Genomic DNA, 27,806 nt, shown 5'->3' on the forward strand with positions numbered 1-27,806 from the left:
TCTTGAATAAACAGCTGAGACGACTCGAGGTTTGCATACTTTCTGGTCTTTTGCGGTAAAATCAACAAACTCTGAAACCACGAGAGAGAGGTCAGAGGTTGCTTCTTAATTTCTTTTATTTATCCTCTTGCAGAGTTTGAAGTAACTGCAAATCTGAAAGCCTCTATCTCTGTATAACTGCTGATTTGGGGACACGTCTAAAAAAGTTTGAAGTAACTGCAAATCTGAAAGCCTCTATCTCTGTATAACTGCTGATTTGGGGACACGTCTGCTAAAAATGGCTTGAAAAGTAGAAATGCAAATTATCTTGTTTGAAAGTGCAATTACCAGTGCATTAGAGAATAGAGGTGTTCTCTCACATACTTCTAGGGAAGTTCTCCAAGCATGGTCCCCGGGCACCAGGGAATCCCTACGATCCTGTCAGGGTGCCCATGAGGCCAAGGTTTCTCCTAGGAAGACGAGGATGTGGCGGGCCTTCTCCACTGGGCTGAAGTGTCACAGCTGGTTCAAAGACAAGGATGGATGAAATCACACTCACCACCCCTTGTCACTCACAGCACACCCAAGAGCAGGAGAATGCCAATCACCCATGAAGCATGCACATCAGGCTAAGTGTGACTGACTCTGAGAAATAGTGACACCTTTCTCACGGACCATTCTAATCACAGAAACAGCAGACAAGCACTGGTTATGCGGGCTCAGGTATTTCTAAGACGGTTTCTTGAAAATTCGTTGTTGATTTGTAACATCAAGGAGAAAAGCTGCTGGGCTGGGCTGGGGCTCAGAGGTAGTGCTTGCCTGGCACGCGTGAGGCCCTGGGTGTGATCCTCAGCACCTCATAAAAATAAAATGAAGGTATCGTGTCCACCTACAACTAAAAAAAAAAAAAAAAAAACCACAGCACCTGCCCCCACCCCACCCTGACCTTGCCCTGAAAAATGAAAAGGAAGTCTCCACTGTGATCCAGGATGGTGGAACGCAGGCACCCAGAGTTGGCCTCTGCCTCCACAGAGAATAAACCAAGTAACAAATGAACTGACACATTTTGAGGTTAGTGACCGGTGGGAGGACAGGGAAATCAGCAAGGGGGAGACTGGAACCTTGAAAGACTCAGGAACAACATCAGAGAAAGAGAAACAAAATGTCCGGCCTCTGATACCCAGCTCACAGCCAGAAAGAGGAGGCCCCCCTTTGCAGGGGTGCGAGTGAAGGAGAGGGTCCCTGTGAACTTCCCAGTCACTGGAAATGCCACGGTTTTCACAGTGGCAGCTCACTAAAGCAAGTCACCTGAAATCTTACTTGGGAAAAATAGCTGACATCCCGTCCTACGAAACGCCAGGGCTCTGTAGCCAGAAGTCACGTTGAGCAGAGAGAACACCTGAACGGGGACCCCACTCCTGGTCAGAAACCTCCACAAAACCCACTCCGGAAACATGCAGCCTGCCATTCTGGCAGGGCAGGTGGCTGCCACACACCCAGCCTGACAGAGGGGACTGTGACCAAAAGCACACGGTGTCCTGTGCGGTAGAGCGCCAGCCTCGTGACACACACACAGTGCGACAGAGGGCACTGCTCTAAAGGAACAGAGCTGGAGGAAAGTGCCTCCTGAGGCCCAGGGCGGCCCCCTCCATGGACTGGCACCTGTGCCCACAGCAGAGGCAGCCGTGCAGCTCCTGGGCCCTCCCCTCACTGTGCTCAGCACCTGTGGCTGACAGAGCAGGGTGAGCACCAAGCATCCCGCGGCTTCCACTCCAGGGGCTGAGGGGTCTTGAGCAATCCTGGCTCTGGCTGTTGCCCTGACCCTGGCGTGCCCAGCATCTGAAGGAGCTGGGGCGGGAGGGAAAAGCCCTGGCTCTAGCACCCACCCTTCCCAGGTACCAACGAACAAACAGGCCAAGAGGAACCCTGCCGGTGCCTGGGGCAGTCCTGCCCCTGGGCTGCCATAGCAGAGCAATCCACAGCACCTGCCCCCACCCCACCCTGACCTTGTCCTGAAAAATGAAAGGGAAGTCTCCACTGGGGTGGTCAAAGGAGTGGACAAGGACAGGTGGGCACAGGCAGTGGAGAAACAGAGCATTTCAAACACCTCCTCACAGTGCAGCCTCTGGATCAGCTAGGTCCAGGCTGCTTTTTGTTTCTTCTTGGGTGTGCCAAGCGGGAGAGCAAAGGCTGGGCTGTTAACCCTCTTTTTATGTTGCTCCTGGGCTGCCAGCGGGAGTGGCCTAAGACAGAAGCTGGTTGAAATTGCTCTCAGCTTCCCTTCTCATCATTTCAGGTAGCTGGAGTGGGAAGTGCTGTCAGCTGGGGTTCCGTCTGCACGGGCCAGATCCATGCACCCCAGAGTTCTGTGAAGGGAGTTCTGGTGGCTCAGGTCTCATCAGGGCTCAGGGGCTTTGCAGGAGGTGTCTGCTCTGGAGAGATTTGATCAACACGCCCCACAGCATGGCCACTGCTCTTCTTTGCTGGGAGTCGGCATCTCTGGAGCCTCCCAGGAATTCTACTCCCGGGCAGGGGAGCCAATCCCTCACCCCTCTGCTGCCCACCAACACAGCCTTCCCAGGCTTAGCCCCTGAGTGTGTTCATACCCGCCTGTTCAGATTCTCCACCCACCTCTGCTGGTCATGTGAGCAGCCAGACTCAAAGGGAAAGTCAGTTGGGCTCCCCTTGGCTTTTCCGACTTGAATCCCCCGGTACAGCCTTCTCTGTCATCTTTCACTCCCGTTCTTCTAGGCTCCCCCTGGGCCGCCCGGCAGCACTTGCCAGGACAGTGTGGCCGTGTCTGCTATGACATAGTTGCTCAGCAGCAGCTGCAGTGGGACGGCTCAAGATGCTCCTGCCTCAGCTCTCTGCAGCCAGGGGAGAAACAGAGCATTTCAAACACCTCCTCACAGTGCAGCCTCTGGATCAGCTAGGTCCAGGCTGCTTTTCTGACCTCAGGCTTTTCTGTACCAGATACGTCCATTGTGTCTCTCTCCATGTTCTCCCTCCCTCTGAAGACCTAGAGCAGCAGTCACAGCTGCTGCCACAGCTGGAGTTTCAGTGAAAGCCCCCTTTCACCCACCTGGCTGAGGAGCAGTACTCCTGCCTGAATCCCAAGCAAATGGACATGCCACCTTCTGCAGCCCACCATCCTGAATCCCATGTGTGGACTTGTAATGCAAGAATTAAAACAATAAGTAAATAAAAGGAGATCAGTAGAGAAGAGGAGGGTTATTATGGAGATGGAAGAGGGGTAGGAAAGGGGAAGTAGTTGGAACCAGAACAAAAAATGTGCATATGCAATATGTCACTGTGAACCCCACTGTTATGTTTAACTAAAATGCACTAACAAAAACATAATAAAGAAAGCCTCTCTGAAGGTCTGACATTGCATCAGAGACTCACAAGAATAAATCTGGCAGGTGCTGTTGGGTAGCTGGCAGAAGCTTCATCTCCAGCCCAGAACTATTTCCAGTGGTATTAGTCATGGTTTGCAGTTCTGACTAGAAAAAAGGGAAATGGAAATCTTTTTGGTGGAATTTCTAGGAAATTTTCTTCCTGTAAAATTGGACAGAAATTTTTTTAAATAAAAATAATTAAGAACATAGTTTGTAAATAAAACTTAAGTGTCAAATCTAAAATTAGTTTTGTGATAATTTGAATCCACCATAATCACCTCAACAATTTCCAAACACTTAAAAACATTCCAAAAAAATGGTGATTATATTTAAAAATACAAATTTTTATAATGTATAATAAAATGTGTCAACATTAAATAGATTAGGATTTCCCAACTACTGACACTTTGATCTGTGCAGCTGTTTCTCTTGTGGGACTCTCCTGAGGCTTTTGGATGTTTAGCTGCACCTCTGAACTTCATCCACAAGGTGTCAGGAGTAACCACCAACCATGACAAGCAAATCCATCTCCAGAAGTTGCCAAACATTTCCTAGAGCGCAAATTAGCCCGTGAAGAACAGCTAAAATAGATAATTCCGTAAACAAATGTTTTCCCAATGACTCATGCGTGACATCACAAGTCAGTGTGAGTTAAACAAGCATATTTTAATGTGAATGAATATAATTTTAGATTTCACATTGCAACTAATCTTGTCATGTTTTGATGGAGTATCAAAGAATATTCACTATTATGTGGGAAGACTATTAAAGGATTTCTTTTTCCAATTACAGACTGTCCCCCAATTTAAGATGGTTCAACCTATGGTTTTTCCACTTAATCATGGTACAAAGGTGATATACATTCAGTAAAACTATAATTAAGTTTTGATTGATTTCTGGTGCTATGTGGTTGGTACTTTCTTGTGAAGCTGGGCAGTAGGTTCAGTCAGCCACATCTCCCAGTCAGTGAGAGATGACAGGAAATCCCCCAAGCAGTTACGCATCATGTTGACCTTTTTAAAGACCTTTTTTTTTTTTTTTTTTTTTTTTCAGGGCATCCCAGGGCCTCAAGCATGCTGGGTCATTTTAAAAGCCTTTTATTGTTTTTTTGTGACTGTGTTATTTCAAATAATCTGTCTTAAACTTCATGCATTCTTTCTTCTGCTATTGAAATTCTCCATGGGTAATATGGACTTAATTTTAATAATGTTAATCCTTACAACCCATAAAGATGTGATAACTTTTCATTTATTTGTCCTCTACAATGCCTTTTCTTCAATGGTTTACAGTTTTCATTGCAGAAATCGTTTTCTACATTGAATAAGTTTCTAAGCATTTTAGGTTTTGTAAATGCAATTGTTTCTTTGATTGATTTTTCAGAATTCACTGTTAATGTTTTAAATGATACTGGTTTTTGAAATCTGATTCTGTGCTTTGCAACTTTGCTAAATGCATTTATTGTTCTAGTCACTTTTTGATGCAGCTGTTAAGGGCTTCTTTCCTCTCTCATTAACATGTGCTACTTGTATAGGTCTATGTGGTTCAGCGTGATATTTCAATACATGCATAGAGCAGTCAATGGTCAAATCCAATCACCAAGTAAATAACTAAAAATAGACTGCCATATGACGCAGCAATCCCATTCTGGGTGCCAAAGGAAGATAAATCAGTGTATCCAAGAGACAGTTGCTCTCCTGTGTTTGAAAGGATATTTTCAAAATAGCTGAGAAATGGATACACCCCAAGTGTCCATCAATTAATGAATGGATAAAGAAAATGAGGTGCATATAAGCAGTGGGGTGCTATTCAGCCACAGAAAATAGAAAGACATCACGTTATTCATGACAACATGGAGGGAACTAGAGGACATTAGGTGAAAGTTTTCCCCCCAAAGAAATGACAAATGTGTGACGAAATAAATGTGCTTGATCTGATTTAAGCATTATACAATGTGTATATGTGTCAAAATATAACATAGCATTCCATTAATATGTACAATTTTAATGTTTTAATGTATCAATTAACAAATAGTGTTTCTAATTTTTAAATTTTTTAGCCCAGAGATGAGATTAAATTTTTTCCAAATGAGAAGAACACTCTCAACCACTTAGCAAACCCTGGGTGACTTAGGAAATCAGCTTTGCCCCAGGTGTGATTATGTTTCTTTTCTTTTCCTTTCTTACCATTCCCCACCCTGAGCTGGGGTTGATACTGTTTCTTCATGAATTCAACCTAAAATTACAAGACAAAACAGCCCTTGTAACGTTCGACTTTCGCTACAATAAGGTTATGTCGATGACAACTAGTTGAATCACAGTATCAAGCTGCTTTATGTATTCCCAGTGTTGTCACAAGCTAAAACAAGATGTGAGATCCTCATCCCCATGCAAACTAGCAGTGGCTGTATTTTCCAAGCTCAAACGATAGCTCTGGTAGCATTTTTGGACCTCCCTGCCATTGCACAGGGCATTTCCATATTTCAAAATCCACTTAACTATTCCTTCAAGGAACTTTCGCCTAACCTTCCATTGGAAGTGATTAATCTGCCACATAAAGAAATGCTAAAAAGCAATATCAAGAGAATAATGGAATTCTATAAACGGTATGAGCGATGCATATGCTCAAGTTGAATTATACGGGGGCTGGGAAGATAGCTCAGTCGGTCGGTAGAGTGCTCGCTTTGTAAGCACAAGGCCCTGGGTTCCATCTCCAGCACACACACACACACACCCCAAAAAAGTTGAATTATATGCTGTGGGAGGATATCAGTGTTTGGCAGCACTTAGCTATCTGAAGAAGTCATCAAAAATTAAATATGTAAAATCTCATAACTAGCATGAATAGGTGAGCTCTTCTTTGCAATCGATGTTGGTGATAAAGAACATGCATTGAGCCCCGGCTAAGCAAAAACGTTATCTCCTTGTAAAAAGCTCCACTCTTCTCAGCAGCAGCCCGTAACAGTTCAATCACTATACTTTGAGATTCGCCAAAGTAAACCTAGGAGCAGAGGGTGATTTGTGCCTCGAACCTGGAGAAGCAGCGATGGTGCAGCTCGCATCAGAGCCCGGCAGCCTCAGTGTGATTGGCAGGGATGAAAGTCTGCATTTTCCCTCGGGCCCACTGTTAATGGGAAAGGACATACTGGAAGAGGTTTGCTGTTTGGCTAAAGCCCCCGCCCCCGAGCCACACCGTCGCTGCGTTTTTCTTGGGGGCTGTCTTGCAGGAATATGTCTTTCCATAACCCTCAGTCCGGGTGTGCTTAGCGGGGTGCCTCCACCTGCACCTGGGGCGGCCTCCGCGTGATTGGCAGGGTGCGGGGCCTCCACCTGCACCTCGGTGCGCTGCGCTGGCAGAGGGCTGCCGGAGGCCGGGCGGGTCGAGGTCTGCGGAGGCGGCTGGCGGGGTGGGCGGCCAACCGAGCCACCGCCCACTCCGGGGCGCCGCGCATGCGCCCCCCGAGCCCGCGGCGCCATTGCGCAGGCCGCGGTGGGCCGGCGGCGCCCTTCGCTCCCGGGCAGGCGGCGGCGTCGGGGCGAGGGCCCCGTCCGCGGAGCTGGTGAGTGCGCCCGGAGAGGCCCGGGCCGCCGGGGCGAGGAGCCTGCGCTGCCCCGGGCCCGCGTCCCTTCGCCCTCCGTTTCGCCGTGGACGCGGTGGGTTGGCCTCGCGGCGCGGCCGCCGGCACCCCGCGCACCCCGGGCAGTCGGCCGGGCAGACGGGTTCCGCCAGCGCCGCCTCTGCTGCGCCCGGGATGGCCGCTGTCACTGCGCGCGAGGGAAGGGCAGCCGGCCGCGCGCGGTTCTGCCGAGGTCCGCGGGGCGCGCCTGAGGACGTCGGATGCCGAGCCTGGTGCGCGCTCGGTGAGGCGCCGCGCGGCCGCGCCAGTGGCCCCTCTCCCAAGGCCCTGGCCAATGCACTGCCCCTCTGCCGCCCGTCCTCGGGCGCCGTTCCGCACTGGGCCCTGTCCCTGAGCAGCGTGAGGACAGGTCTCACCTGCCCCACTGTCGGGTGGAATTGGTGGGGTGAGTCCAGAGGCCTTTCCTGCAGAGATCGCTGGGTGACCCGCAGCAGCCAGCGTTCGCTGTCCGCTAGAGGCACGTTATGTCACCAGGTGCCTTTAAACCTTCAGAAAGAACAGACAAAAGAGCGCGCCAGGCCCGTGAAAGACAGGAAGCCTGGAAAAGGTACAGACTGGAAGAGACTAAGGAAGAATAGCTGCGTGAAATTCAGGATCCTAGATCAGAGAAAGATCGTTACTGAAGAAATGCGAGATGTGACTGATTTGGGTTAATCGTGTTGTATCGATGTTCATCTCCTGTTTTTGATCATTGTACCGTGGTTATATGAAATGTTAACAGGGAAAGCAGTGTGAATGGTATACAGGAGTCACTTGCGTATACCATTCACATTGCTTATTACAGGAGTTACATGCGTAACTCCTTTTCAACTTTCCTATAATTCTAAAATTGGTGCGAATTAAAGTGTTTTCTAAAATAGAAAAGCAAACACTATGAACCTTTAATTTACTCATTTATTAAGTATTTATTTAGTTCCTACTACCTGCTTAGCCCTGGGTACTGAAAATAGAATGGTACAAAAACAGACTGGATTCCTGGCTTCATGGAGAAGTGGATAATTACAGTGATAAAAACTGCCACTTGAAAAAGTGGTGATTGAGGGATCTCACCTGGTCTGTGATATCAGAATCTTTCCTGATTTAATCTGAGACTTGAAAAACAAGGGTAGATGGCATAAAATATTTTCAAACTAAACATATTTGGAAAACAATACATATAATATATAACATACTGAACATGCTCTCTAGCCCCTGGGGGTTTTTTCTGGGATTCACAACAGACATTAAAAATCTTCCTACCAACGACTGAGGTTGTGACTCAGTGGTAGAAGTATTTATCCGGCATGCGAGAGGCACTGGGTTCACTCCTCAGCACCAAAAAAAAAAATCAATAAACAAAATAAAGTTATTGTGTCCATCTACGACTAAAAAAAAATTTTTTTTAAATCTTCCTACCAAGATTTGTAGCAAAAAAAACTAATTTAACTTTGTTGAAGCCAACATTTTCCAAATTTGATTTGACCCCTTTTTGTAACAGGCAGTGACATACCATTTAGCACACTTCAGGGAAACATCACCCAAGTAATCTCGGGAGTCTTTTTCATATATATAAAGGAGACATCCTGTTCTGCCAACTTGGGAAATGTGTTTTTTGTTATGAGATACGTGTCTTTGAGGTGACTGGGTTTGAAACTTAAGGGTATTTTCATGAACTTCTATATGACTTTTCTGACAGTGGGATTTTCCCATAGTAGTGAAATTTTAATCTAGCCCCTAAAGTGCTTTTAAATTACTCCTGGAAGTTCTGCATCATGGCAAATTGATAAGATTAATGTCATGTCTTGGGCAGTGAAGCTACCTTACCTAACAGAGCCAGTCTACTAGAATTGCAGTTTTCTCTCATGAAAAAAAAAAAAATGACTTCTTGGAGAAGCATTTTCTTTATTTCCATCACTACTTTTTGAGAGCAATTTCTCAGGGCAACCTTTGTAAACAACAACAACAACAAAACTGTTTTCTTCCTGATTAGTAGCAAATGAGTGCATTTCACTCTGTGATTGCAATGCCTGTTTTTCCCTCTTTGTGAAAGAGCCAGGCAAGGACCACTGTGTTTTCTATTCTGGGAAGAGGGAGGAAAAGGACTGAGGCCAAATTTCGTATAGTTGGATACATCTCTACATCCTGCTTATTATAATGTACAAATCAGAAATTCTGAGAGTGCTTCTGATTATTTTAAAGAATGCCACACCTTGCCGTGCTCTGTCTTCATGAATGGTTTGTACTTCTCTTTTCAGATTCTTTAGGTCCCCGGCTGACTCAGACTTCTGAATTTCTTCTGTGACTCTGATGCACGTCATACGGAGGTGCCTGACCTGCAGCTGTAGCTGACAAGATCCTACCAGGGGATGAATATGAGTATCATAGCAGAGTCCCCACAGAGATGGCTGAGTAACAGGGTGACAGCCGCCTTCAGGAGCCCCTGCATCTCAACTCCGCATGAACAAGGCAAGATTCCAAGGGTGGGTATCGCTGAGAGGCAAACACCACTGGCCTCCAACGCCTCGGAGTGGCATTACTTATAAGGCACTAAAGCCACTTTTAGGGACAGGTCAGGATACTGAAGCTGCTGGCTCTGGTGAACCTCCTGACCGGAGAGGCGGTACCAGAAGAGTCAGCACCCAGACCCTGCAAAGAGGTGCGGTGACCCTGTTGGGGAGGAGAACACAGGTGCCCCGAGGGAAGGAGGCAGTCTTCCTCGTGTACTCAGGGGATCTCTTGAGAGCAGAGGTGCAGGTCTCCGCAGTCTTAAGTTTGGGCTGAATTTAACCCCATGGGGATCAAGATAAGAACAGGCCCTGGCGTGTTTTCTGCATTGCCTCATCTGTTTCATCCACAGTTAGGATCACTTGGAGATTTAGAATTTTAAATGCTGTTGCCCATCATCAAGGATGCAAATAAAAGTAATCACTGGCAAGGATGTGGGGAAAAGGGCCCAGAAGAGAGGGAAGGGAAGGTACTAGGAGTGAGACTGATCAAATTATGCATTATACACATGCACAAATATGACATAATAAATCCCACTAGTTTGTATAATTATAATGCATCAGTAAGCATACACTTTTTTAAAAGCTGCTGCCCAGGCCTCCTGCAGACCAATGGGTTTCGGATCTGTGAGAGCAGGGACTGAGCGTTGGCATCCTGTTAAACGTCACCAAGTGTGCAGACAGGGCTGAGGACTGCCGAGCGCCCCACATGCCACACAAGAACCTCGGCGGCAGTCCTTTCCCTCCCGCTTCCTGTGTCTGTGCTCCAGAGGAAGGAAGTCCTGCACTGCATTCCTCAGGGTCAAAGAGGAGCAGGGACACCAGGGTCCAGCCATCCAACAGCCTGTGTGTCAGGTCCTCTATGAGCTGTCTGCCATCCCAACACAAAGGCCCCAACGTTTACGTTTAGCCCTAACGTTGCGTATTAACAGAACGGTTCTGCTCTTTTCCCAGTGATGCCCTCTCTGAAGGCTGTGCTTTCCCAGCAGGGGACCAGGGAGGAGGAAGAAGTGAATTATGGATCACAGACAGTCAGGTCCCAGGTACATTCAGTTTCCTCTCCTCTCAAATAGGGAGAAGTTAGAGGTGGGTACTGACCCCACCAGCCACAAAGCCCCTGCTGTGGATGTTGGAGGATGGTGAGCCAAGAGCGTAGCTCAGGGTGAGCTCAGCAGGCCAGAGGCCCTGGGCCCAAACTCCAGCACAAAAAATAAAAATACAGAGTGTAAGTGGTGGTCCAGATTTCCTCTCCCTTGTGGACACAGCTTCTGGAGCTGCCCCTGGAAGCTGGAGAGATGGAAGGCAGGCCAAGGGAACACCCAGAAGCAGAGAAGGTGTCTGCGTGGTGTAACCAGAGCACAAGCTCTGGACAGGAGCCAAGGAGGAACCCCATTGCAATCTGCTAATTTATGTCCTTGGATGAATTCTTCAGTTTCTTCTATCCTCAGTGACTTCTCTCTAAATTGCAAAAGTCATTGAACTGAAATACATTTTGGAAAGATGAATTATCAAGGCATGAAAATTAAATAAAATCACAGCCTATAGCTAATGTGGGAGGAGCACTTGTTTGTACCCGTGAGGCGGGGAGCATTGCGGGTGGAAGGAGGAAGAGAGCTGTGTGTTAGGAGTGGGTGCCAGTGTCAAACAAAGGTCACTTACAAGGCACCAGGGATGGAAGAATTGGGGGGTCACCCTTTGTATGTGAAATCCCTGCCTGAAATGAGGCAGTTCCTCTTACTAACCCAACGTGGGTCATGTGGCTTCTACTCCCCAGCGCTGCCTTTGCTGTTTTTTTGTTTTTTGTTCTTTAACCTACCAAATAGCCTCTCTCCTTTCCTGTCCAATCCATAAGAATCTGTTACGTAAGATCTATCTGTGTGATACCTAATTTCAGTTTCAAAACATCCTCAATTCTTTAATTTCTGAAATCAGTTTCTCTTATAGTCTTTTGATTCCGTGGATGAGATGAGAATCTTTACCCCGCAACAAATTTCAAATGCTTAAAAGCAAAGAATGTGTCGTGCTTTTTTGTGTTTTGTTTTCTGAGACGGGGTCTTGCTGTTTGGCCTGAGCTATCCTCCAACTCAAAACCTTCCTTCCTCCGCCTCCCAGGTGTCTGCCGTTGCAGACCCGCCACACCAGCACCCAGCTCACGCATTTTTACGTCTTAAAAGATGATAGAAAGACAGGCACTTGTGGTCTGGGAGGTTTCGACCTGGATCACTCCCAGGAGAATGCTGACAGGCTCCCTCTTCCCGGCACTGTTTTTACCCTTCCCGAGGGCCTCTGCCTGAGCAGGGCTACGCTTGGTGTTTCAGGAATCCCTGACATTCCAGGACGTGGCCGTGGACTTCACCAGAGAGGAGTGGGAGCGGCTGTACCCTGCTCAGAAGGACCTCTACCGGGACGTGATGCTGGAGAACTACAGGAACCTGGTGGCCCTGGGTAAAGGCGGCCGACTTTCCTTCCTCTGTGACGACAATCCGCAGAGCTTTTGTAAGGCAGGTCAGGCCAGCAAGGGTGCCGGCAGGTCCTGGCTCAGGGGCCTCTGTTCCTGCCCTTCTCTGTTGAGTGTGAGAGAAGTGCATTTGGCTGCCTCTGAAGCCTCCCTTCCCCAAGCCCAGAGACCCTAGAGACGGAGGTCAGAGGTGGTTCCCAGCACGAACTCCTAAGACATCCTTTTTTCCATGAATAGGGCATCAGCTTTATAAGCCAGAGGTAATCACTCAGCTGGAGCAAGAGGAGCTGTGGGTGACAAGAACAGACGGCCCCCTGGACACCCCTCCAGGTGAGAAGTGAGCATGCGGGCCCCTATACCCCAGGGGAAAGCCTCACTTTTAAAATACATGTTCACTGGGGTGTGTGCTGGTCTCCCCCAGGATTTAAAGAATACTGAGGCCTTTGAAAAATTCAGGTCAAATTGTATTTCCAAAATGGAAATGGCTGTTTTTGTTTTTTTTTTTTTTAAGTCAACAACATATATATTTATTATTTAAATATGGAATACAAAAGTAATTTTGCAAGTCTTAGTGTGAACACCCATAAGTGGCCTTAATGCTATGGATCTCCACAAAGAATTCTCTCTGTATTTCCTACTGAGATGTCCTCCCAGGGTTCTTCAAATCCTTCTTCTCCATATCAAAACTGCTCTGTATTTTTGCCCATTTTTCATTTTTTCTTTTATCAAACTCTTTAAGCTTAGTTGAACCTTCAGCCTCATTCCTAAGTCCCTTGTGCACCTATGTGCTGTGACCCCTGTTCTACCTGTGCTACTGAAGCTATTTTCTTGGGGACTGTTACTGACTTCTTTCCCATCAAATCTAGTGGCCAGAAAGCCACCTGTGTCCTGCTGGTCTGATTGTGTTGATCTCACCTTCTTGAGGCTGCCTGCCCTATGGCTGCCGTGGGCTCCTCTAGTCTGCTGTGGCAGCTCTGTCCCTCCCTCCTCTCTCGCCTTCTCCTCCTCCTGGAGCTGCTGAAGGCACCACCTTATAAATATGGCGCTCTGCTTTTCAGTTGCCCTTCCAAGTTATTTTCCCACAAGGGACCCACAAGCTCCCTCCAGATTTTAAATTGTATTTTTGCTGATTAATGTCATGCTGTCATTTAATCAAAGACTTCAAAACCTAGGTCTGTTGACTTTGTCCCCTCTTCTTTGAGCTTCTTATTTATGGGCTTTCTTGACCAAGCAATAATAATAGCTTCTACTGCAGGAACACACCGGCAATGTTCTGCCTGCTTGTTTCAGCAAACGCTTGCTAAGATAGGCAAATTCTGTTCTGGTGGCTTGGGCGGCTCGCCCACACCTTCCCTGTCCAGTCCCTCTGCCCTCTGATTCTGTGCCCTGGCACCTGGTTCCACTGTGTGGACCTCGTTCTCTGCCGTTTACACTGTGCTTTCTCAGGCAGGTTGGCTTCGGTTTGACTCTAGGTTTCTTAGTAAGAAACTCATTCCTGTTTCAGCCCCGCTGAGACCTCAGGAGCAGAACTCTGGCTGGCAGTGCCCCCCTTCCATGAGCAGAGTCTGGTAATTAAGACGTGCTGTGAAGAACCCTGGCGCTTCCCCCACAACCGCCGGTGGCACATTTCTACAGCCCTGCACAGCTCTGAACCTGGGAGCAGGACACTGAAGGAAGAGATTGTAAAACTCCCTGTGCAGGTGAATTGCCAAGGCAGGAACCTACGCAGAGGGCAGGGCTCATCCTTCCCCAGACTGCACATGCTACATTTGTAGGATCCACATTGACCCCTCTTGTGTCCCTGCCCACAGGCCTCACCTAGAAAAATCAATCACTAACTGCAGAACAACTTCCCAGCTTCTTCAGTCAGCTGCGCTGGATGCCCAGGGCTCACAGGGCCTCTCAAGCAGCTGATTCCCTTTCACGCCCTTCATCAGGCAGGCAACCTTGCAGTCTCTTCCAGGCAGATCCTCCATGGTTCCTCATGGCCCTGCCAGACAGCCAGTGGTCCTCATGAAGGTGCAGTGAAGCACTCCTGTTACTCAAGGGACCGAAAGGATGACCTCGCTGGGTGACCGAATTCTGGCATGTCCCTTCAGGTGCTGCAGGCCATGCCTCCTTGTTATGGACACTGGCCAGCACCAATTTACCCAAAATCTCTTCCTAGCCAAGAGGAGACCTGGAAAATCTCCAGTGATTGAGCAACAATGAGGCCGTGATTGCATCAGCGAGAGAAAAGGTGGGGTGATTGGGAGGAGTCAGTCTGTACCTGATTAGAAAACACAGCGGTGCTAGTGCGTTATTGTGGGTTTATAAGAAGCGAGGCAGGAGAGGAGGAAATGGAGAGGGTTTCCCTAGAATAAGGGAGAGAAAGATGTGTGAGGAGATGGTTCCAAGCAGGAGTGATTTCCTCCTACTCATAACTGAAGGGAGGACTCGGCGGAAGGAAGGTGGAGCAGATGTGAGCTGGGGCGGGGTCGCAGAGAGCGTGCAGTGCGTTGGCGGGAAGGAGGCAGGGCCGTGTGTGTGTGTGTGTGTGTGTGTGTGTGTGTGTGTGTGTGTGTGTGTGTGGTGAGTTTGTTGGTGGGAGGTGTCAGTGTTCCTGTATGGCGACTTCTGTTTTCTTGGAAAATCGGAGAGCAGGGTCTGCTGCTGAGCGCGATGGAGCTGGAAAGCAGGTGCAGGGTGAGAACTGGGTGGCTTAGTAGGCGGGCGGAAGCTGACCAGAGGTGCAGGAGTCTGCAGCTGTGAAGGCCCAGCGAGATTCCCCGGCGGTGGCTTCCCTGCGCACCGGTGCATGCTGTTTCCCATAGTTAGCACCCAGCAGCATCCATAGTGCCAAGTGGGGGGCCCGATGAATCAGTGACACTAAAGGAGGAAAGCTAATCAAGAACTAGTGATTTGGCAAACTCCAGGAAGTGCACAAAGCCTAAAGAGGACTGAAAACTAGAGAGCAACACAGTCAAAGAAACAGGTCTAGACGAGGTGGGAAGCAGGTAGAACTGAATGAGGCTGAGACCGCCCTTGGGAAGAGGTGGCACTGAACTGGAGATTCCTTACCCAGAGGCCGAGGCAGGAAGATCACTAACTCAGTCAGCCGGGGCAACTCAGAGGGTCTCTGTCTCAAAATCAGACTTTTCTACAGAGGGCTGGGGTGCAACTCAGGTAGAAAGCTCCGGCTCCATGTGAGAGTACCTTCCCAGCCTGCACAGTTGGGCTCTGTGCCCCTGCCTTCCAAAAGGGCTGCCGGTGATCTGGATATTTTTCCTTCCTAATCTCTGCTCTTGGCACCCCTTTTTCCCCCTAGCCTCTTCTCCCTTCCTTAACTTTCTGAGTGGTCCCATGAAGACAGATATGTAGTCCAGCCTGGGAGTCAGAAGCCTGGGCGCTCTCTTCTTCTCCTTCCCTCAGCCCTCCCGTTCTCTCAGACCCTTTCCTCTCTTCTTTCTTCTTGGTAATTCCCCCTAATTGACCTGCTGGGTATGTGAAGGCCCGCTGGCCAGGAGGTGATGGGAAGGGAGGTCCACAGAATGGCAGAGGGCACTCCTCCCAGAGGATTAGGCCAATTAGGTCAAGACTTGATCAGGAAAGAATTTCAAAGTGGGTTGAGACTAGAAGGAGCAGGGCCTGAAAAGCCCAGGGATACAGAAGGGAAGTCATGCAGAGAATTGGCTGGAGCAGAGGAAGGATGTGGCCGGAGGTCACCTGAGACTGAGAGGCAGCCAGCGCTGGCGTTCACAGATGAGCTCTGCTACCAAGAAGCCCACAAGTGGACGGGGTTGCAGAACCCTGCATTGACCTTAGTCTGAGACCAGGAAGGAGAAGAGGCAGCATTCCCCTCAGCCCATCTCAAGCTGAGCCTGCCCGGGGAAGGTAGCCACACAGTGGTGCATGCCTGTAATCCCAGCTACCAGGAGGCTGAGGCAGGAGGGTCTCAAGATCAGGGCCAGCCTGATCTGTCAAAATAAAACAGGCTGGAATGTAGCTCAGGGGTTCAACCCCAGCACCAAAAAATATTGAAAACCTAAAACTTGAGAGTAGCTTTTTAAAAATAGGATATAACCTTTAAAAAGAAGGAGGTCAGTCTATACTCAGAATATAATTCAGTGAAAAACAAAGTTACCTAGACTGTACATATACTATCATTCTGTTTTCGTTTCAAACTAAGTAAAAACTAAAAAATAAAAATAAGTAAAAACTATGTATAATTACATCCAAATATGTGTGTTAGAAGAAACTGGCAGGATCAGAGCTGACAGAAGATATCTGCCCCACCAGGGTAGGTGTGGGAAGTCCCCTACGTCATGCAGATGGAAAACAGCCATGGGACTCTAGCCCTGAGCCCACCAGATCAAGGGTATGAAGAGATCTGAGTGAGACCCTTGAGAAGATGTTTCTTAGGGGAAAACTGTTGTGAGGCCCTAACCCTCTTTTGAGGGAAGCGGTGGAAGGGAGGGGGCTGAAGGGGAGAGTCAAGTTACAGTCATGGGATTCCTCCCCCCAAGTTCCTGGTGTAATTGTTAGTGGTACCACTTTTGGTGACGAAAGCCCCAGTTGGGACAGTAATGATATGGCCACCCAGTGTGGAGGGCACACTCAGACAGCTGTGATGCATGTTCCCTGTGGTCACAAGACCAATACCAGGGCATGACTCACGTCTGAGAAAGCCAGAGCTGGCTCGCCCAGAACGTCTAGGGCCCCGGGGGCAGCTGACTGACTGGTGGTGAGCCAGCGGGGAGGGTGAGTCCACACTACCAATGTTTGTTGGACAGGGTGTTTCTTGGGGGTCAGCCAGCATGACCTTGGCTCTGGTCAAGTAGGATTCATGCCTGAGATAGAAAGATATCTGTCTAGATAATGGAAGTGACAGGAGAGGAGAGTCCTCTAAGAACTTCCCAAGAGTCATCAAAGTTCCCCAAACTGACTCAATGTCAACCATCTGCCAAGCCTAAAATTGGAGCTCTCCAGTGGTTCAGAACCTCACCTCCTGACCTCGTCATCCTCTAAACATCCCTCTCCTGCCTCCTGTGACAAGAATTAGCCCAGTTAGTGAATGAGGAGAGCGGGAAGAGAGAAGCAGTTACTGGGAGACATTGGGGAGGGGCAGGAAGAGGGCAGGGGTGGCGGGAGGCCAGGAGGAGGGACACTGCACTGACCTGGGGTGGCAGAGTAGCCATGTCCAGATGTCACGGAGACACAGAAGATGCCCCGCTCAATAGAATTCAGAGCAGTGGTGGGAAAACAATGAAATCTTGTTTTTATCATAATCCATGAGTCGTGCTTGATCAAACTGTCGTTTTCATGGATATTTGTGTAAACACAGGGAAAAAGATCAGGCAAGACAGGCTCCAGATGATTATTTTACCGGTAGACTCTTTCTTTGTGTTTCCATGATATTCAAATACAGGCAAGTATACTTCAGTACGCTTGGTACAGACAAGCACAATTTATCAGCTTAAACAAAAGATTAAACATAGGAAGACACTTCCCCAGCAGGCTTCTGGCCTCACAGCAGGAGAACCCACAGGCGAGGCTGCAGGGCCGCCGGGCCCGCCTTCCCCAAGAAGCCACTGCGAGCCCTGGTGCTTCTGGCCACCCATCTCCTTCCACCCTGGCACTCCTGGTGAGCAGCTCTCTTGACTACACCAGGTTTCTGATCCCCTCTCACTGTTCTGTCTCTCCCTCCTCATCTTCCCGTGGCCTTGTTTGGAAACTGAATGCCACGGGTACTGCCAGTTTCACTTGGCAGTTCTTTACGCCTTAAGTTCTTTTTCAAAGCATAAAGAGTATTTATGTTTGTATGAGAATGTATTTATACATTCTGAATTTCTTTTAGATGGGGAGAACATCCCTGAAGTAAAAAAGTCAGCTCTAAACCAGAGTATTTCCGATGAAAACCAAACCCAGGACATGATAATGCAAAGACTAACAGGAGACCGTTTCTGGTACTCCATCTTAGGAGGACTCTGGGATCTTGATTGTCAATTAGAGTGGAACCAAGAAAACCAGCAGAGACATTTGGGACCAGTATCTCTCATCCACCAAAAGCTCACACAGGAGAGAAGCAGCGAATGTAGGAGGTCAGGGGACAACTATGGTCAGGGAATTCCTTCCATTCAGATTCCCCCTTGTTATGGCACACAAGGAAATAGCCTCAGGCATAGCTCAGACTTGATCTGCTTTCGGGAAAACCCTGTGAGAGAGAACCCCTGTGAATTTAATGAGTGTGGAAGAACCTTCGGTCAACATATTCTTCTTCCCAATAGTGCACATGCAACAGAGAACCCTCTGGAATGTGGAAAGGCCTTCAGCCATAACTCCTCTCTCAGCCAGCCTCAGCCAGGGCTTAAGGGAGAGAAGCCCTATAAGTGTGATGAATGTGGGAAGAGATTCAGCCAGAGAATACATCTCATTCAACATCAGAGAATTCACACAGGGGAAAAACCTTTTATATGCAACGAGTGTGGGAAAGCCTTCCGCCAGCATTCCTCCTTCACCCAGCATCTGAGGATCCACACCGGGGAGAAGCCCTATAAGTGCAGTCAGTGTGGCAAGGCCTTCAGCCGTATCACGTCTCTTACTGAGCATCATAGACTGCACACGGGAGAGAAACCCTATGAATGCAGCTTCTGTGAGAAAGCCTTCAGTCAGAGGACACACCTGAACCAGCACGAGAGGACCCACACCGGAGAGAGGCCTTACAAATGTCCCGAGTGTGGGAAAGCCTTCAGCCAGAGTGCACACCTGAACCAGCACAGGAAAACCCACACCCGGGGGAAGGTGCATGAGTGTAAGTGTGGGAAAGCCTTCAGCCACGGTCCTCCACTTAGCAGCACACGATTCATCCACAAGTGAAATGTGGGAAATTGTTTTCCTTCGATGATCCAGTAACTCAGATTATTCACAGCAGATGGAAAGCTTATAAACTTTTAATGCATAAAAACCAAATAAATAAACTGTTAGCCTATTACATTCCCAGGAGGAGGAGTAGACTGGGAAAATTATTTTATTTTACACAAACATTGAGTCATGTTTCAAGTTGATTTAACACTTTTCAAAGAAATGAACAGAAATCCTGTAAGTGATAAGCTATCATTAGTCACCTCTAAGTTTTATACTACAAAACCTGTTGACCAAGGCAGTGCTGTAGTATACATTATTAAACAAATAAACAAAAGGAGTGTTTCTCAGAATGGCTTCGGTCATTTTGTGCTTCCTTTACAGCTTTTGCTATATCTAATCATAATATTTTTTAAAGGGCATAGAATTTTTAGTTTGACCTAGGAACTTTTATTTATGGAAATCATGTGTTTGCTATGCTAATGACAGTCTAACTTCTATAAGAATAAATATCAACTTTTGGATTCAGAAGTGTCCATTGATGTGCCGCAGAAGGCCTCATTGTTTGATGGACATCATGGTAGGATTTCTGTTATTACCTTATTATTTTATAACAGTCTGCATTGTCGTCTTCCGACAAATCCTGGGGTCATTTTGAAAGAGTCTTGAGGAACACTGAGGGTCATGTTGATGACCTTTGAAAAATTGATTTAGAGAAGCCTGCTACACTAGTTTTAAGTTCACCCATGGAAAACGTGGGCTTCGTTTTTCTTTGTTTATGGCTGACGTGTATCAGCTGCGTCATTTGTGGAACCCAGCATACTTTCCTGCATGTACAGGGGTGCCCGGTAGAACGCAGCCGCCCTGTGTCTGTGCTCCCTGCCCAACATACACCTCCCAGCTTCTAGCGGTTACCTGAGGTCAGCCTTTTTCCTTCCACATGAAAGAACATGCGGTGCTCGTCTTTCTGTGCCTGACCTATTTCATTCAGCATAATGTCCTCCAGTTCCTCCCATTTTCCTGCAAGTGACCGGATTTCATCCTCTGTAGCTGAATAATATTCCAAGGTGTGTATGCACCACATTTTCTTTGTCCACTCATCTGTCCATGGGCACCTAAGCTGGTTCCATATCTTGGCTGTTGTGCATAGTGCTGCAGTAAACAAGGGTGTGCAGGTGTCTCTGAGTATGCTGGTTCACTTCCTTTGGATATATTCCCAGAAGTGGGATGGCTGGATCATGTGGCAGATCTGTTTGGCTTTGAGGGATCTCCAGACTCTGCAAGGGCTGTGTCAATTTACATTTCCACAAACACTATAGAAGTGTTCTTTTTTTTCCACATCTTCACCTGCATTTGGTATTTTTTTTTTTTTTAATAATAGCAATTCTAACTGGAGTGAGAGAACACTTATTTGTAGTTCTTATTTGGATTTTCCTAACAGTTAATGATATTGAGCCATTTTCATGTATTTATTGGTCATTTGCATTTTTCAAGAAGATTCTATTCAGATAACTTGCCTATATTTTAATTGGAGCATCTAGGGGTTTCTGTATGGATTCCTCCTCTATTCTGGATACTGATCCTTTGCCAGATCAATAGTTGGCAGATATGTCCTTATCTTCTGTAGGTGCCTTCTCCACTCTGCTGTTTCCTTTGCTGTGCAGAAGCTTCATAGTGAGATATAATCCTGTTTGTCATTTTGTTTTGGGGGTCTCGTCCAAATAAATTCATACCTGTGACAAGTCTTGAAGTATTTGCATTTTCTTCTAGTAGTTTCAGAGTTTAAGGTCTTACATTAAGATCTTGGATCCATCTCAAGTTAACCTTGGTAACAGTGTGAGAGATACGGGTCAAGTTGCAATCTTCTGCATGTGGATAACCGGTTTTCCCAGCACCATTTTGAAGAGGCTGACCCTCCTCCACATTATCTCTGGCACCTTTGGCAGGAGCCTGTGGGCTGTAGCTGTGTGGGTTCATTTCTAGAACTGTGTGTGTTTTTACATCAGTCCCATGCTGCTTGGTTACTGTGGCTCTGCAGCATGTCCTGAGATCAGGTATTGTAGCTTGGTCCTTTTTAATTTCATATTTCTTTCTATATTTGAGGTCTTTTTCACTTCCATATGAATTTTAGGACTTACAGTTCTATGAAGAATGTCATTGGTATTTTGATGGGTATTGTATAGTCTGTGTATTGCTTTTGTTACATTTCACAATACTGATTATGCCTATCCACAAACACGGGAGGTCTTTCCATCCTCCTGTGTCTTCTTCAGTTTCTTTCTTCAGTGTTCTGTAGTTTTAATTGTATAGGTCTTTCACCTCCTTGGTAAGATTTTTTCCTAGATAGTTTATTCTTTTTTGAGGCTACTGTGAATGGGATTATTTTCCTGGTTTCTTTCTGAGTGGATTCATTGTTGGTATATAGGAAAACTTGATTTTTTAAAAATGTTTTTTAGTTGTCAATGAATCTTTTTTATTTTATTCATTTATTTGTATGTGGTGCTGAGAAGTGAACCCAGGGCCTCACACATACCAGGCAAGCACTCTACCTCTGAGCCATAACTCCAGCTCCGGAAAGCTACTGATTTTTATATGTTGATTTTGTAACCTGCTACTTTGCTGAATTTGTTTATTAGCTCTATCAGTTTTCTGGTGGAATATTGTGGATTGTGTGAGTATATCATATCATCTGCAAACAGTGATAATTTGACTTCTTCCTTTCTTATTTTTATCCCTTTTATTTCCTTCTCTTGCCTAATAGCTCTGACTAGAATTTATAACACTATATTAAATAAGAGTGGTGAGAGTGGACATCCTTGTCTTTTTCCAAATTTTAAAGGAAATGCTTTCAGTTTTTGCCCATTTACTATAAGGTTAGCTTTGGGTTTTTCATATACAGCTTTGTGATTTTTAGTAGGTTCCTTCTGTCCCTAGTCTCTTCAGTATTTTTATGATGAATGGGTGCTGAATTTTGTCAAAGGCTTGCTCTACATCTATCAAGATAACTTAAGTGATTTTTGTCTAAATTCTATTTATGTGATTAATAACTTTTATTGATTTACACATGTTAAACCATCCTTGCATCACCAGAATAAAACCAACTTGGTCATGGTGTACATTCTTCTTAATATGTTGTTGAACACAATTTGCTAATATTTTATTAAGTATTTTTGCATGTAAGTTCATCGGGGATATTGGTCTGTAGTCTTCTTACTTCAATGTGTTCTTATTGGGTTTTGGTATAAGTGTGATACTGGCTTCATAGAATGAATTTGGAAGTGCTCCATTCCTTTCTATTTCATGGAAAAATTTGAGAAGCATTCGCATTAGTTCTTCTTTAAAGGTCTGGTAGAATTTGGCTGAGAATCCAGCTGGTCCTGGGCTCTTCTTTATTGGAAGACTTTATTATTCCTTCCATCTCATTACTAGTTGTTGGTCTGTTTGGGTTTTCTATGTCCTTTTGATTCAGTTTTGGCAGATTATATTTGTCCAGAAACATGTCCATTTCTTCTAGATTTTCTTAACTTATTGGAATATAAGTTTTCAAAATAGTCCCTAATGATCCACTGGACTTCTGTGATGTCTGTGGTGATTTCTCCTTTCTCACCTCTAATTTTATTAATTTGGGTCTCCTCTCATTTTCTTTTGGTTATCAATCTTATTTATCTTTTCAAAGAACCAACTCTTTTTTTCATTGAGCCTTTGTATTTTTTTATTCACAGTTTCATTCATTTTGGCTCTGATTTTAATTACTTCCTGTCTTCTACAGATTTTGGAGTTGGTTTGTTCTTTTTCACAGGCTTTGAGAGGCATCCTTAGGTTTATTTTGGATCTTTCTGATTTTCTATGTAGGCACTCATAGCTATAAACTCTCCTCTTAAATGTACCTTCATAGAGTCCCAGAGGTTCTGGTATGTTGTATCACTATTCTTGTTTGAGTCTAAAAATTTTTAAATTTCTCCCTTGATTTCTTCTATCACCCATTCATCATTCAAGAGTATTGTTCAATATCCATGTATTTTTATAGTTTCTGTAGGGTTTTGTCATGTCACTTTCTGATTTCACTCCATTATGGTCTAATAAGATGCAAGGAATCATATCAGATTTTGTATTGCTAACAGTTGCTCTTTGCCCAATGTAGATGAGAAACTCTTGAGTATTTACCCATGACTATATAACTAGGAGTGTGTAATGAGGGATTATGACCCTTAGGCTACGATGCTGGGATCACCCCTCTGATCTTCACTTGGGAGTTTATAAGAAAAGCACATTCCTAACTGGGCATAGTGTTGCCCACTAGCAATCCCAACTACTCAGGAGGCCAAGACAGGAGGATCACAAATTTGAGGCCAGCCTGGGCAACTTAGTGAGACCATATCTCAAAATAAAAAGGGCCAGGGCCAGGTGTGATAGCATGTGCCTGTAATCCCAGCAACTTGGGAGGCTGAAGCAGAAGGATCACAAGTTCACGACCAACCAAGGCAACTTAGTAAGATACTATCTCAAAAATTAAAAAAAAAAAAAGATCTAGGGATATAGATCAGTGGTAAAGAACTCCTGGAAGAATACCAAGTACAGAAAAAAATGCTGCATTTAGAGTTAGAGATAGAAATTTGGGGAGATAGAAGGGAGAACATACATATTGAGACTCACAAAAGAAGCGCCCATGAACCATTGAGAGTAGTGAATGTCCATGGAACATCAGAACTAGGACCCCAGAGCCACTGAAGCACAAGCTAGCTGCTGTGAGCAGCCCAGTCTGCACCCTGGCCCCACCTCACTGAGCTGGCCTGGGAGACTGCGGTCAGCCCTGACTCGGCCGGGCTGTGCTTCCCACTCCTGGCACTGCATGGCCCAGGTTCCTGCTGGCCCACAGCCGCTCGCTAGTGAGAGGCACCCTCTCTCCCTTGAATGTGTCTGCTTTCCCCAAAAATGTGTGCCTCTGGCTGAGGAGTCCTTAAGTTCCTTTCTGTGGTGCATTGTCAAGAATGCACTCATCCTGGGCTGGGGAGATAGCTCAGCTGGTAGAGTGCTTGCCTTGCAAGCACAAGGCCCTGAGTTTGATCCCCAGTACTGCAAAAAAAAAAAAAGAATGCACTCATCCTGAGTTGAGGTCCCTGTCAGCGGCACCTCCCACCACACCCACTGTGGAGCTACTGAGTGCCAAAGTCGGCAAGTTCACCAAAGGCTTTTCTTCCACTCAGCCCGAACTCCTATGCTTCTGATCTCTCCCTGCCTCCCTCTCTTCCCTCTGGCCACATCCCTCCCTCCCTCTTCCCTCTCGCTATGCCTCCCTCTCCATCTCCCTCTCTCCCTCTCTCCCTCTCTCTCCCTCCCTCCCTCCCCCCTCTCTCTCTCCCTCCCTCCCTCCCTCTCTCTCTCTCTCTCTCTCTCTCTCTCTCTCTCTCTCTCTCTCTTGCACTGAGCTGCTTCCTCAGCCCTTTTTATTTCTTCTTATCTTGAGAATGGGCATTGGTAAGTTGCCCAGGCGGACCTTGAACATGGGGTCCTGCCTCAGCCTCCTGAGTTTCTGGGATTACAGGCCTGTGCCACCACACCCTGCTCAGCTTTTTTCAAAGATCAAAGAACGTAAACTCAGTCTGCCTGTTGACCATGGCTGCCCTTCCTGGGTGGCTGGGGATTCCCATGCTATGCCAATTCGGGGGCAGTAACGTGAAGACTGGGGCCATCCTTGAGATCTACGGGGAGCTGTGAAGGAACTCCCCAGTCTTTCTCTTCAGAGTCTTCCCTTCTCTTCTCTCACATCGCAGCTGCAGGGTTAGCCAAGGGCGTTCTGAGCTCTCCGCCTTCCTGATGTCTGCCTTTGCTAAGGTCTGTCGCCTTAGGCCAGAGCTGGCATGTGGGCCACCTCCCAGTTCACCTGACAGGAGGAGAAGGTGCCTCTTAGGTTCCAGCTGCTCTGAGTTTTAGGTGATCTTCATTTGTTACTTGGAGCAAGACATCAGCCATAAATTGATCTCCTATGGAAGTTTACCTGACTTCATTCTATCCCAGAATGGGTTCGGATCCCCATAAAACCTCACAAGGTCTGTGTCCTCACTGCTTGTAAACTTGTAAGTTCTCATGAGCACCGAGATTATTGGAGATCTCAGGAATATTATTTTCATCAGGAACTAAGACCTCTTTTCTCCTGAGGACCCTGAAAACATAGTTCAGTTGATCGTGGGATTTCCAGGAATGCTTGGAAGCAGAAAAACGCAAGGATTTGCAGAAGGCAGGATCTAGTGCTGTTCATGCTGAATCTAGCCTGCCTCCCCAATGCAGGGACACCAGCTGCCGGTAGGTGGCAGTATAGGACAGACTACCCCATGCTGCCACCCAGCCACCCATCTCGGGGCTCCTAGAGCACCCTGAGGATACAGAAGGGACAGGCTCAAAGTCTCTGGAAACTTCCTAGGACTCCCAATAAAACTAGAGTGCAGGAGAGGCACGTGTCCCCTCCTCTCTGAGAGGACCCACTCTCCCTTAAGAGTGTCCCCTTTCCCATTACCTGTCTGAAATCTTTCTGATTTGATTGCAAGAATCGGGGTTTAAAAGAGGGTCTTTGCACCGCCTCAGTTTCCCAGAAAGCCCCAGCTCTGTGACAGTCTTACTTCATGGATTTGACTACTACGATGACGCGCTAAAGATTCAAGGCCACGCTTGTCCCTCACTAACCAGTTCTACTTGGAACTTGTTCCTACAGATTTTATGGTGGGGGCTTTGCTTCTACCTACCCCATCTCTCCTGGAGTCCTGGAACCTGCTCTGTGTAAAGGTCACAGGAGTCCCCTGCGGGAAGACTCTGTTCTTATCAGCATGGAAGAGTCTGGGTCTGCATTTCTCCTGCACATAGCCGGTTGTTTGCTGAGGAATGTGGCAGATCCTCTTGGCTTCACAGAGTGTCTCTGTAAATGCTTTTTAAAAGAACGCATATGGGGTGCTCAGCAGGAACCCGGTCTGGAGACTTGCCCTCTCAACCTCGCTCAGGTCTGCCTAGCACTACTCTCCACAAGCTCCTCCCAGCCCTCCTTCCACCCTGTTCCAACCCAGTGCAGACACACAATAGCCTTTGAGGGGAATCACAGGCTTACACTACCACTCCTGGCTCCCACTTAACACCATCACATTGGGTTTTAGGTGCCAACATAGGAATTCTGGAGAGACAGACATTCTAGTCACAGCTGAATCTAACCTCCTAGGGAAAAAAGCCTTGTCCTTCAATTCTATCTGCAATTCTGGCAATAAAATAGGAACTTAAACCTTTGACTCATTAGTAGCGAGGAGGCAGACGAGAGTGGTCAGGCAGCCAAAGCTCAAGTTCCCGTTCTTCCATTGGTGGCTGTGAGACTCAGCTCTCTGACCATCTGTTTCCTCATCTGTAACATGGAACCAATAGTTTTTTTCTGCCTAATAAATTTGTGGTAGGTAGGAGAGGAAAGCATATAAATTTTCATAGTGTCTAGTACCTAGAAAATATCCTATAAATGTTAGGTGATACTATCTATTCATTTAATAAGAATTTCTTAAATTTCTACAGTGAGACATTCAGATTATAAATGAGATGCAAGCAAACTAACATTTATTGAGTATATAACCTGTACCTTATAGTTTATATAACCATCCTGAAAGCAGAGAAATTAAGTCATTTACCCCAGTGATAAAGCCTTGACTCAGAAACTCTGCATAGATGATGTTAGAGCAATGACAGTATAAAGGAGGATCTGGCCTGAGGCCTGAGAGCCAGACCTGGCTCCTCTTGCAGGCGTGTCTCTCTGCTCTGCACAGCCCTTCCTGTTCTCCTTCCTGCTTCCCGCTACTCCGCGTGCCCAGAGAGGAAAGGCCATGTGAAGACTGTTCAGGAAACACCATCTGTGACACTTTTTAAAGCTGGCAAGTGAGACTTGTGGGGGACCACCAAAACACAGGGACCACTGCAGTGTCTTGAAGTGAGGAGAGAGGCCAGTTGGACACTGGGCAGCAGGACAGTGGAGTACAGCCAAGGAGAAGGATGTGAATGACAAATGTCACGGGTAAGAGGGCTCTTGCTGAAGGAGGCAGGGCCACGCCATACTGAGGACAGGGGAGGACCACCACCCCGGGTGGAATGAGAGGTGCCCAGCTGACCTCGCAGGATCCTTGCTCAAACTGGACTCTTCAAGGTCAGGGCCTCTAAGTTAGAAGACTCAGAGGAGCCTGACTAAAAGTTTTGTCAGAGGAGGGACAGTGACAAAGCAAAGTCGAAAGTGGGTAAGAAACTGGATTGGCAAGACCTTCATCCTGGACTTCCAGGCTCCAGAGTGGGGGGCAGATAGGTCCGTACTGTTCACACACGCAGCCTGTGGCGCCACGGCAGCCTGGGCGTGCCAACACATGGGTCCTGTCCGTTGCCCTCTGGCGCAGCCCACCACCTGGCTCAGGCCCTTGTCTGAGCTCAGCCTCCGAGACGGCTCCCATCCTTCCTCTTTCATTCCCACTGCCCCAGCTCAGGTCCTCACCGTCCCGAGAATCCACCAGCCTCCAGTTTCTCCCAACTCTCTTTTGCCTTTGACTCACTACCAGGGTGATTCTGAAAACCAGAAAAAAACAGCTTAGTTTTTCAAAGGCTCCCCATTCCTTAGAGGACAAAGGCAGGTCCTTCACCGGAAATGCCTCACGGGCCACACACAGCCCAGCCCACCCAGCCTCCACTCCTGCCGCTCTTCCTCCTACTCCGGTTCAGGCAGCATCAGACCCTTGCTGAGCACACGTCCTCTCACTCCCAGCACCCTCCACGTGCCCTCCTGGCTGCCTCGAGTGTCTTCTGGGTCCCCTCCTTTCCTTCTGCATCCTGACTAAAACCAGAGAGGCTGGATGACTGACCCACTCAGCTTTTGATGTTCTCAGCAAGCCGAAGCACCTATACTCAATGTTCTAGCTCCAACAGTCCCAGGTGCTGATGAAGGTGGCAGGCTGTTGCATCAAAATGCTGAAAGAAACTGGCCCCAGCCTTGAGTCAGAATTCCTTAAGCCTCC

The 27,806-nt window shown here is 47.1% G+C and overlaps 1 protein-coding gene across 10 annotated transcripts; it reads left to right on the forward strand.

Annotated features, from left to right (window-relative positions):
- The first annotated feature begins 6,762 nt into the window (after nucleotides 1–6,762).
- Znf713 (zinc finger protein 713) lies at nucleotides 6,763–26,103 on the forward strand. Of its 10 annotated transcripts, none has more exons than XR_007106160.1 (8): nucleotides 6,770–6,933; nucleotides 9,246–9,456; nucleotides 10,449–10,537; nucleotides 11,813–11,939; nucleotides 12,190–12,282; nucleotides 13,457–13,652; nucleotides 13,764–14,191; nucleotides 18,219–18,353. XR_007106160.1 is itself a non-coding variant. In XM_047534131.1 (6 exons), the coding sequence occupies exons 2-6, from the start codon at nucleotides 9,357–9,359 to the stop codon at nucleotides 25,645–25,647; spliced, it is 558 nt and encodes a 185-aa protein (XP_047390087.1). In that variant the 5' UTR covers nucleotides 6,763–6,933; nucleotides 9,246–9,356; the 3' UTR covers nucleotides 25,648–26,103. The 10 variants fall into 10 exon arrangements, 7 of the variants coding, with proteins under 7 accessions (XP_047390087.1, XP_047390086.1, XP_047390084.1 ...); XR_007106159.1 differs by lacking the exon at nucleotides 18,219–18,353 and adding an exon at nucleotides 17,789–17,923; XR_007106161.1 differs by lacking the exon at nucleotides 13,764–14,191 and having other exon boundaries at nucleotides 18,219–18,336.
- Nucleotides 26,104–27,806: the final 1,703 nt, after the last annotated feature.

The sequence above is a fragment of the Sciurus carolinensis genome, chromosome 18 (assembly GCF_902686445.1).
Source record: "Sciurus carolinensis chromosome 18, mSciCar1.2, whole genome shotgun sequence".
In the NCBI taxonomy this organism is placed as follows: Eukaryota; Metazoa; Chordata; class Mammalia; order Rodentia; family Sciuridae; genus Sciurus; species Sciurus carolinensis.